Raw genomic sequence first — 12,409 nt, forward strand, 5'->3', positions numbered from 1 at the left:
GGGATAAGGCACTTAAGGATACAAATAATGAATAATTTTGAAGTATTATCCCAAGAAACTCAATCTCAGAGCTAAATCTGTGAAATATGATGAAATGTGTGTGTGTGTGTGTATATATATATAGAGAGAGAGAGACATATATATATATATATGTGCCATCCATATATATATATGTATGTATGTATGTATGCAAAATCCCTCAATTCTTATTTAAAGTGTTTGCTTCTTCACCTGCCCTATCCATACTAAAATGACAACATGTTAGTTTGGTATTCTACAAATTGGGAACTCTGACAATGACAAACTTCCCCAGCATGTTCAGGAGGCCAGGCCTGATGTCTTCAGATTAGAATTGATTAGTTTAAAAACACCATGTACAAGTTGGGAGCTGGTGGCTCATGCCTATAATCCTAGCTACTCAAGAGGCTGAGATCTGAGGATCACAATTTGAAGCCAGGCTGGACAGGAAAGGGTCCATAAAACTGTTATCTCCAATTAACCACTCAAAAACCGGAAGCCAGATCCCACTCAAGTGGTAAAGCACTAGCCCTGAGCACAAGGAGGCTCAGGGTCGGTGCCTATGCACCGAGTTCAAGCCCTAAAACTGACAAAACAAAACCCAAAAGACCACATCCACAATAGCCAAAGGAAAAATGTAACATCACTCATTTTCCATTTCTCAATAAAATCATCCCCTAATTCTACCTTTGCCACTGCTTATACATTAACTGACAAATTTTAAAACTGTTTCTTAAGAACTGAAATATGTTTTAGTGCTGGTGGCTCACACCTGTAAACTTATCTACTCAGGAGGCTGAGATCTGAGAATCACCATTCAAAGCCAGCCCAGGAAAGAAAGTCCATGAGACTCATCTCCAATTAACTACCAGAAAACTAGAAGTAATACTGTAGCTCAAAGTGGTAGAGCACTTGAGAAAAAGAGCTCAGAGACAACGCCCAGACCCCAAGTTCAAGCCCCATGACAGACAAACAACAACAACAACAACAACAAAAATTAAAGTATGAAAGACTTCCAAATGCAGTTTTTAGCATATTCTTCAAGGGGCTTAAGTTGAAACATAATCTTGACAGTGGAAAACATTATCACTCTAGGGAGTTACTCTTAACAAATCCCTTTGAAAATATGGTGGTATGATAGGATATAAATAACAGGAAATAGTACATAGCTGCATTACAAAGACATATAGACATTATGCAGAAATATAGCTTTATTGGGTTGTGGGCATAGCTCAAAGGGTTAAGAGTGCTTGTCTTTATACTTTATAAACTATATATACGCCTTGGGTTCGATCCCTAGTTAGTGTCAGCAAGTCATGTACATATGGTTTTATGCTTTAATTTTATAGCTCTAATCCTATATCGATATTGTTCTCTTTGGGGGGATCAGTAGTACTCTTGAACTCAAGAGTCTCACACTTGCTAGGCTCTGTCCCTGAGCCTCTCTGTGCTCAAGGCTAACGCTCTACCACTTGAGCCACAGGACCATTTCTGGCTCTTTTCTGTTTATGTGGTACTGAGGAATCAAATCCAGACTGTCATGCATGCTAGGCAAGTACTGAACCACTAAGCCACACTCCCAGCCCCCTCAACTCTCTTTGCTTTAGCTTATTATTTAATCATTAATGGTTTTATAAAACAAGTTCCCCAAGTTCCCCAAAGTTATGATAAGCAGCTTGAAGACAGAAAAATGCTTTTGTGACTTTTGTCTCTTCTAGCATTCCAAACAGTTCACTCTTTCTATCCTAACTGTCTAAATAAGGATAAGTCAAGGGGTATCAGTTCCAAAAAATGAAAATCAAGCATATACATTAGTATACAAATATATTTACTGACACAAAAACTAGGAATTGCAGTTTAAAAGAACATGAGTGGAATGGGTAGCTGTGGGGTGGAAGTTTAATGAAGGGGTTATGATCAAAGTACATTTTGTGCATCTATGAAAATCTCACAATGAAGCCTATTATTTTGTACAATTAATTTATGCTAATAAAAATTAAAATTAAAATACCAAGAGGTGGAATAAATTTAACAGGGTAAACAAATGACATATGATGAGAATGAGAGTAGCCTGTTTCAGATTCTCTGCTTACCCCTGAGAGCTGCCAGAACTGTTCAATGGACTGGTCTTCATAGCACTAGTAGGTGAAGGCACAGACATGCTGTTATCACTGTCCATAGACAAATCAAGGCTGCTGTCATTCAGAGCTGTTAACTTGACTCCTTCTGTTGAATGCTACAATCAAAACAGTATTTAATTAAATGACTATGCCAACCAGATTATTTTTTCCAGCCAGATATTTGAATTACAAAAAAAAACACCCTTCACTTACATAAGATTTTTACTAAAAGACACAGATCAGTATGTTTATAAAAACCCCAAGTGCCATAGTTCAGTGTAAAGGCAGACTTGGGAGTCACATGCCTCTTGACTTAACTATACCATTCCTAAATGAAAGAAAAGTATTACATGAGCATGAATACTCACTATAAGACAATGCAAACTAAAAATCACTGCAATGTGAAAACACATAAACAACTGTAAGCAACTAATAAACATGACATGTTAGGATTAAATGCCTACTTCTTGCAAGTGGGATTAGAAGTGATTTTTACAATCACCCTCACACAAGTGCTAGTGGATCACACATGTAACCCTAGCTACTCAGGAGGCTTACATTTGAGGATCGCAGTTCCAAACCAGCAAAGGCAGAAAAGTCCCCAAGAGACTCTTATCTCCAATTAACCACTCAAAAACCAGAAGTGGAGCTGCTGTTCAAAACGGTAGATTACTAGCCTTGAACAATTGCTCAGGGACAGTGCCTAGGCCCTAAGTTAAAGCCCTACAACCGACAAAGGAATGAAGGGAGGGAGGGAGGGAGGGAGGGAGGAAGGGAGGAAGGGAGGAAGGGAGGAAGGGAAAACAAAGCAAAGAAAAAATCACCCTCCTGCCCATGGCTACTAACTTCAAACTCCTGGGCTCTAAGGATCCTTTCTGCTTTGGTCTCCAGAATGATAGGGAAACAAAGATGCATAATCATACCAACTATTTATAGCTTCCAAATTATCCACAGTAAACATAAGAAATTATACAAATTTACAGAATTATCAAATATAATTTATTGTCACTCATTAGTATTTTTGGGGGGAGGAGGGTCAGTCATGGGGCTTGAACTCTGGGCCTGGGCACTGTCACTCAGCTCTTCAGCTCAAGGCTACAGGTCTACCACTTGAGCCACGGTACCACTTCTGGCTTTTTCTGCTTATGTGGTGCTGAGGAATCAAACCCAGGGCCTCCTATGTTAGGCAAGCACTCTACCACTGAGCCACGTTCCCAGCCTACTCATTAATATTTTGAACAAATAAGCCTCTCTTAATAAAAGCAAGAGATTTCTAGTTTTCTAAATCCAATTTAGATTTCAAAATGGTATGTTTAGTGGTGTGTATTATCCTGTGAAAAACAAAAGCAGAAAAATTTTCTGAAAACTATAAAAATATCCACATACAGAATTTAATGTTCAAGTCAAAGCACTTCAAAACAGGCAATGCAGGAAACAACTTGACTCAAAAAGAAAACAAAAACAACATGAATGTTTTCATGGAGTTAAAGATAATTGGTAAGTGACACAATATTGTTATTTTTTGGTCAGTTGTGGGGGTATAACTCTGGGCCTGGCCTCAGCTCTTCAGTTCAAGGCGAGTGCTCTACCACTTCAGTTACAGCGCCACTTCTAGTTTTCTGGTGGTTTTAGTCTCACAGACTTTCCTGCCAGGGCTGGCTTTGAACCGTGATCCTCAGATCTCAGCCTCCTGAGTAGCTAGGATTACAGACATGGGTCTCCAGCACTGGCTACAATATTAATTTTTGCTACCAAGTGTTACTACTATATTACAGATTCCCTTAGCTTCATTACTTCCCCCAAAACATCTAACCTCAGTATTTACTTCTCTACAGAAACTTTTGGTTTGGGTTTTTTGTCTGTTTGCTTGCTTGCTTTCTGTGTTGTGGATCAAACTCAGGTCCTCAAATGTTCATAAACTTTCTACCACTGAAATATACCCCCATACCAATGTGGGTGTGGTTTAGCATTCAGCTGCCCCAAAGTCAAGATTAAATTCTAATCTTTTTTTTTAATTGTGGCAGTACTAGAGGATGAACTCAGAGCTTGAAGCGCTATACCACTTGAGAAATGGCCTCAGAAACTTACCCCTAAAAAGAACTCAAATGTAATTAAAATAGATCAAATAGCAGGAATGGTGGCACAAACCTGTAATCCCAACTCTTGGTAGGATCACCAGACCCAGGCCTACATAGAGAGACCTTGACTCAAAAAACCCAGTCCAGAAAAAAGAAGAAAGTACTAACTAGGTAAGAATTTGTAGGGGCTGGGAAAGTGGCTCAGTGGTAGAGTGCTTGCCTTGCATTCATGAGGCCCTGGGTTCTATTCCTCAGCACCACATAAGCAAAAAGAAAAAAGCCGGAAGTGGTGCTGTGGCTCAAGTGGTAGAGCACTAGCCTTGAGCTGAAGAGCTGAGGGACAGCGCCCAGGCCCAGAGTTCAAGCCCCACGACCGGACCCCAAAAAAAAAAAAAATCTGTAAAAGATTAGAAGTTACTATTTAGTTATAAAATAAAAGCATCTAATATATGAAATGGGTAACAATTCTTATTGAAAATGTTCCCAACCTTACTCTTCATCAGACATCAGAAGGATTTATTCAGTAAGTACTTACACTTAATTAGCATACTGAATTCTATAGAGAGACCAGCATGGCCAGGTGACTACTGTGCCACCACTAGGGATCATTTCCAAATAATTTTCTACCAAATTTTCTAATAAAAAATAAATGAAACAAAAAACATACTAGAGAAACAAGTACACATATGTTTCAATCATACATAGATCTAAAACTCAAGCTCTTACTATATGACTTTGAGCAAGTTTCTTGAACTTGCTTCTATTAAAAAATTCTACCAACATGCTGGCTAGAGTATTAACCACAAAAAAAACAACTTGACAACAAGTGCTTTATAAACTAGCTGAACAGAAGCTACATGCAAATGTTCATGCATTTAGAGTCCCAGACACTGGTTACTATTTTAACAATAAAAATAAATTATTTCAGAGAATACCATAGCCATTCAAAGTAACAGTGAACAGTCACTAAAATGGTAACTTAGATGATAGCAATATAGGTAAGCACAAAACAAGGATAGGTCAAAAAAATGTTACGTGGCACTAGAAACCTTTAAACTTTGTACAGCTACTTGAATAACAAAAAAGGCAAAATTAACGAACATTAGTTTAAAAAAAGTATGATTACAAGGAAAAGTATATAAACTAAAATACTAAGACCAATTATAACAAAATGAAATTAGGTTTCATAAATGTTTTTCAGCAATAAAATCCTAATCACAAATAACTCTGTATTATTCAACGTTGATTATACATACAGAAATATTACCTTAATATAAAACATATTAAAATACAGTTAAGCTATTTACTTACTCCAAGTATTAACTTACTTAATGACAAGTTTAACATTTAATAAAACAAATAGCTAATAATCTATTTCCAATCACTTCTGAAAATAAAACGTGTATGTACCTTTATACATTGCAAATTTCTGCTTAATTAACTGCTTTAACAGATCGGCAATATTGTATTAGCTCTGAGTATATATGGCTCCTGCTTAGCATATGCAAAATGAGGCTGTAAGTTTAACAGCCAGCACTGTCAAAGAAAACATCATATCTAAGTTCCTAAATGTTTCAATCCTTTAGGATTGGAATGGTGGCATACACCTAGAATTCCAGCACTCTGTATGCTAAAACAGGAGGATCACCAGCTCAATGTCTGCCTAGGCTACACAACAAGACCCTACCTTCAATTAAAAAAAAAAAAAAAGTTATTTCAGACATTCACTACTACCCAAATATCATTATACCCATTCTTAAGCTTAACTGACGGCAATTCGTCACAGTAACAGAAGCCAGTGTAAGCAAGTCCTGTGTTAGGCAGTACTCTTAACATAGTTATTTACTCAGGTAAAAATATCATGCCTGGGGCTGGGAAGGTGGATGAGTGGCAGAGCACTTGCCTTGCATGCATGAGGCCCTGGGTTCGATTCCTCAGCACCACATAAGCAAAAAGAAAAAAGCCGCAAGTGGCACTGTGGCTCAAGTGGTAGAGCACTAGCTTTGAGCTGAAGAGCTGAGGGACAGTGCCCAGGCCCAGAGTTCAGGCCCCACAACCGGACCCCCCCCCAAAAAAAAAAAATCATGCCTATTTTATCAATGAGAGCAGTGAAAAAAAAAATGTTTGCTAGATAAATTGTATGAGTGTTAGAGATAAAGCAGCAGAGCCTGAATCTATACTCCAGAGACCTCATGCTTAATTTCAATGCTATCATTTACTGTGTTTTGAGAAACAAAACATCATAAAAGCTCATTTTTCTTTTATATTAAATTCATTTCCAACTTCTCAACTCCAGGCCTAGTTACCATCCCTGAATACAGTGATTATCACTGTAACATGTTTTCTTTTATATTCTCCCCTAAACAAATTGTGTTTAAGCTTTTCATATTAAGAATCTGTGTCCATTTTTCTAATATATGCAGCTCTACTAAATTACTTCCACTGCTGTGTAAGTTCTCTATTTTTGAAATCACTTCAGAATAAGATTGTTACCTATATACTAAAAAATCACAGTATGCTCTCTGCAAGCCTAGAGCAGGTAAATGTCTCATAAGTAATTCAAAAGGAAGCATAAACACCACAACATTTCACCTTTTATAATCACTAACTTTTATTTTCTTTCTTTTTTAAGGGGGGCTGGCCTTGAACTCACAATCCTCCTGCATTAGCCTCTTCAAGCCAGGATTTACAGACATATAACAACATGCCAAACATATCTTTTAATGCTTAAACTATATAGATATATCACATTCACACATGCACACTCACACACACAAAATCCATTTATATTTGAAAATGCAATGTGTTCTATCCACATGTAACCAGACTACTTGGATTGTTTTCTGTTTAAAAGAATTCAGACATGTAGAAATTTAATGGCAAAAAAAAAAGACTTTTTTAAAATAAAGAGAATCCAGGTATGAACAAAATAAAGATATGAAGCATCACCAGTAATCTCTCTGAAGTTTGAGGCAAATATAAAAACAAAAAAACTGATTAGAGCATGATATTATATATTGAAACTATTCCATAACAGACTTCTTTACTACTGGCATTAATTTCCAATATGTTCTATTAACTAAACCTAAGTTCTGAAATACTGACAGGCTAGATGCATACAACATTATGTTAGCAATGCTGTTTAGGTACTTTCTAAATTTACCTTTTTCTTTTTCTGCAGCACATGGTTAGGTAGTAGCTGATGGAGTTGCTTTCTTTTTACATGCATTGCAGCAATTTTCATATCCACCTCAAACATCTTGCTGTTTATTGCTTGCCTATAAACTATACAATTAGAAATTGTTACAAAAATACAAACATTTTAAGTAAGGCAGATTTAAACTCAGAAGAGAGTATTCCAACTAGGGATTTCTTTTATTTTAATACCAATATTGCTTTATCAATAAAATTACCAGATCAAATAAATGCATCCGTAGTACTCACTAGGTACTATATTGAAAATGAACTATACAACTTGTATTGGGAATGGGAGGGAGAGAGCGAGGGAAAGGGTGTCATTGTCCAAAAATCAATGTACTCTTTACTTATGTGTAACCCTCTCTGTACATCATCTTTTAAAAAGTCTATTGTTGTTTCTTATGTTTATTATGTTCATCATGAGTCTTGAACTTTGGGCCTGGGCACTCTCTCTGAACTATTCAGTTCAAGGCAAGTGCTCTACAACATGAGCCACAGCACCACTGCCAATTTTCTGGTGGTTTATTAGAGATGAGTCTCACAGACTTTCCTGCCCAGGCTGGCTTTGAACTGTGATCCTCATATCTCAGCCTAAAAAATCAGATCAAGGCCTATCCCTAATCTGATATAATTCAGTGCTTTAAGTAGTAGCTTGGAGGAAAACTATTTTTTAACCTGTGCCTTTTAATGTTACTAGTGTAATATACATGTTACACCACTTATGTAACACATAAAACACAATGAATATCTAACTTCTTAAAACGTGTACCTAAATATACCCTTGTATAGGAATGATAAAAATGAGATATTTATATAATTCAAATAACAGAGATAACAGGTCAAAAAGAAATGTGAGAAATGGGTAAGCATAAATTTTCCCCATACAGGAAATTTCTGTCAGTTATCTTAACAAACACTGGTTGTGTATCTATATTGAGACCACATTCACAATGTTGTTCCTGGAGATAGAGCAGGAAATAAATTAAGACAAAAAAGTCTCACTGGGGGCTGGGAAGTTGGCTCAGTGGTAGAGCGCTTGCCTTGCATGCCTGAGGCCCTGGGTTCGATTCCTCAGCACCACATAAGCAAAAAGAAAAAAGCCAGAAGTGGCGCTGTGGCTCAAGTGGTAGAGCGCTAGCCTTGAGCTGAAGAGCTGAGGGACAGCACCCAGGCCCAGAGTTCAGGCCCCACGACTGAACCCAAAAAATTTAAAAAATTTAAAAAATTTAAAAAAATTAAAAGTCTCACTTGAGCCTTACAGGATTAACATTCTAGTACAGAGAATAGAAAAATAAAAAACATAAAACATACTCTGGAGAAATACTATGCAAAAACTGAGTAGGAAGCATAATGAAAATTAAGCCCAGTAACTTAAATTTAACTAAAAATTAGAAGAAAAAGCAAACATCAAGAATCAGACGTCCTGAACTTGAGGCTAGCTCTAATGATGTAGTATTAGGACAACAAGTACAAGGTCTTCAGTTCAAATCCAAACACACACACACACACACACACACACACACACACACACACACACACACACACACACACACACACACACACACACACACACACACACACACACACACACACACACACACACACACACACACACACACACACACACGAGTGAGGGAGGAGTAGTGGGGGAGAGTGAAGGAAAGGAGGGGGGAAGGAAGAGGGAGAAAAGGAGGAGAAAAGGGAGAGAAAAAGAGAGAAACATATGGCTCAGCAAAATTTAAGAAACAACAAACAAGCCAAAAGAAAGAGGAAAGCAGAAAATTATACTCCCTCACCTGCAACTTTAAAAGTCCCAAACCTCCTGTAAGTGGTCCGTATAACTGGTATTAAAACCTATCTAACACCAGGTACTGGTGGTTCACACCTGTAATCCTAGCTACTCAGGAGGCTGAGATCTGAGGACCATGGTTCTAAGACAGCCCAGGCAGTAAAGTCTGTGAAACCCTATCTCCAATTAACCACCAGAAAACTGGAAGTGGCACTGTGGCTCAAGAGGTAGAGCACTAGCCTTGAGCTGAAGAGCGCAGGGCCAGAGCCCAGACCCAGAGTTCAAGTCCCATAACCAATAACAACAACAACAACAACAAAAACAAAAGTGGAGCTGTGGCTCAAAGCGGTAGAGCACTACCCTTGAGGAAAAGAGCTCAGGGACAGGGCCTAGGCCGAGGTCAAGCCCCACAACCCACAATAACAAAACAAAACAATAACCAAAAAAACCCTCATCTAACATCCCTAACTTCATTAGTGATTTTTCACCTTTTACTTTTGCTACTATGGGTATCAATGGTTCCCTGAAAAATGTTTGGTGATTAGCAAATGCTGTTCCAAGTACTGCAACCTTTAGTATTTCCTAATGCTATTAATGACTGTCTCCAAAACCTATGGACTGTATGGACTGTGAACTTTTTTTTTCTTTTTGGGTCCGTCGTGGGGCCTGAACTCTGGGCCTGGGCGCTGTCCCTCAGGTCTTCAGCTCAAGGCTAGCACTCTACCACTTGAGCCACAGCGCCACTTCCGGCTTTTTTCTTATGTGGGCCTCAAGCATGCAAGGCAAGGGCTCTACCACTGAGCCACCTTCCCAGCCCCTGGACTGTGAACTTGTAACAGGAGATGTTGTCAGAGAAAGTAAGATGACCACCATAGTGGGTAGAGGCTTGCAAACCACCATTAGGACTTGTATTTTTGTTCTTGGTGCAGCGGATAAGCCTTCATAGTGTTTAAGCAGTGCAAAGAACAATGACCCAGATAATTAAAAATAAATACCAAAAATACTTCAGAAACACCACTTCTTTGGTGTTCATGAATAAATATCGCCCAAAACAAACTATCTTAAAAGTAAATACCAAGAATCTCAATTTATTTCAAAAGAAAACAAATTTCATAATGGAGTAATACTAAGTAGGGGAAAAATAGCAATGATGTTTCCAGGGTTTCTAACTGGAAACAGCAGGAAGAGAAAGATTTGGGGGTAAACATTTGCATTATGGGCATATTAAACATTTTATTACCAAAGGATTCTGTTCAAATTGCCAAAATACAGAGCTTACTTACTTCCTTTCTAAAATACCTACAAGATTTGGGAAGTTTTGATGATTCATTGGCACAACTTTTAATGAGTAGTTCAGCTTACAAAGTACAAAACTAATTTTCTGTCAGGCATCTTAATCTGTCTGTTCACAATGAAACAAATTAAGAAAACCACAATTTTTACTTCAGAAACACCACTTCTTTGGTGCTCATGAATAAATATCGCCCAAATCAAACTATCTTAAAAATCTGTAGAATTGGGGCTGGGAAGGTGGCTCAGTGGTAGAGCACTTGCCTTGCATGCATGAGGCCCTGGGTTTGATTCCTCAGCACCACATAAACAAAAAGAAAAAAAGCCGGAAGTGGCGCTGTGGCTCAGGTGGTAGAGCGCTAGCCTAGAGCTGAAGGGCTGAGGGACAGCGCCCAGGCCCAGAGTTCAGGCCCCACGACCGGACCCAAAAAAAAAAAAAAAAAAACTGTAGAATTTTTTTTGTAGTCACAGTAACTACATTATATCTAACAATATAGACAATTCAACCTAGAAAAGAATCATACGGCATGTCCTACTTACAATCCTAAAGGTAATAACCTATTTGGCAATCATTTGAATAACTTAATTCAATTTTATAAGAGTATAACTATCATGTTTATTAAAATCATTGTACCGCTGTCACTCAGTGACAGGAGTACATGTCTGGCATATCCAAGGCCCTGGGTTAGATCCAAATCCCTAGCACAAAAAGAAAAAAAATAATCTCACCTACTGATTTGGTGTGTTTACTTCCTAATTTTTTCATGTTAAAAACACCGTTGATGGCTATCAGAATGATTACAGACAATACTTATCCCAGTCAGAATTCAAAGGTGCAGCATTTCTAGTGATTCTTACACACGAGCGACATCACTCTACTGTTTTTCTGTTTTGTTTTTAATATATATATTTTGGTGCCAGTCCTGGGGCTTGAACTCATGGACTAGACGTGGTCCCTAAATTTCTTTTGCTCAAGGCTGGCTCTACCATTTGAGCCACAGTTCCACTTTCAGCTTTTTTAATAGCATATTAGAGATAAGTCTCAGAGACTATTCTGCCAAGGCTGATTTAGAACCCTATTCCTCAGATCTCAGTCTCCTGAATGGCTATATTACTGGCATGGTCCTTGATTTTTTTTTTTGGGGGGGGGGGGGGGAGGGGGTGCGCTGGCCGTGAGTCTTAAACTCTGGGCCTAGGCACTATCCCTGAGTTCTTCAGCTCAACGCAAATGTTCTACCATTTGAGCCACAGCACCACTTTTGGTTTTCTGATGGTTAACAGGAGATAAGTCTCACAGATGTTCCTGTCTGGGCTGGCTTTGAACCTCGATCCTCAGATCTTAGCCTACTGAGTAGCTAGGATTATAGGTGTGAGCCACCAATGCCCAGCTTGATTTTTTTTTTTCTTTTTAAAAGAAAGCGTGGGCTGGGAAGGTGGCTCAGTGGTAGAGTGCTTGCCTTTGCATGCCTGAGGCCCTGGGTTCAATTCCTCAGCACCACATAAGCAAAAAGGAAAAAAAGCCGGAAGTGGCGCTGTGGCTCAAGTGGTAGAGAGCTAGCTTTGAACTGAAGAGCTGAGGGACAGCGCCCAGGCCCAGAGTTCAGGCCCCACGACTGGACCCCAAAAATAAATAAATAAATAAAATAATAAAAATAAAATAAAATAGAGCGTCTTACTACTTAAGGCAGGCTGGCCAGAAACTAGTAATCATTAGTCTTTCTCAGGTCCCCAAATAAATACCAGGATTACAGACTTGTATCACTATACCTGGGTTACCTGGACTTAATAATGTTTTATAATATCATTGTATTTATCCCCAGGGGCTACGTTCCCAGAGCACCAGGGTATGTCTACAAACCAGAGTACTGACTCATTTTTTTTTCTATACCTTCAACATCTAAGATCAAGCTTAATTA

The 12,409-nt window shown here is 38.4% G+C and overlaps 1 protein-coding gene across 5 annotated transcripts in view; it reads right to left on the minus strand.

Annotated features, from left to right (window-relative positions):
• The window catches only part of Papola (poly(A) polymerase alpha), a 73,735-nt gene that overhangs the window by 15,530 nt on the left and 45,796 nt on the right, over nucleotides 1-12,409 (minus strand). For all 5 annotated transcript variants that reach the window (XR_011367139.1, XM_069997625.1, XM_069997623.1 and 2 more), the window contains exons 16-17: nucleotides 7,380-7,501; nucleotides 2,112-2,254 (exon numbers count right to left, since the gene is read on the minus strand). Coding sequence is in view for 4 of the 5 variants with exons in the window: in XM_069997625.1 (XP_069853726.1) it covers nucleotides 2,112-2,254; nucleotides 7,380-7,501 (265 nt within the window). In the remaining variant the exon portion in view is untranslated. The remainder of the gene's footprint in view (nucleotides 1-2,111; nucleotides 2,255-7,379; nucleotides 7,502-12,409) is intronic.

This window comes from Dipodomys merriami, unplaced genomic scaffold (genome assembly GCF_024711535.1).
Source record: "Dipodomys merriami isolate MVZ:Mamm:240054 unplaced genomic scaffold, mDipMer1.0.p SCAF_50, whole genome shotgun sequence".
Classification (NCBI taxonomy): domain Eukaryota; kingdom Metazoa; phylum Chordata; class Mammalia; order Rodentia; family Heteromyidae; genus Dipodomys; species Dipodomys merriami.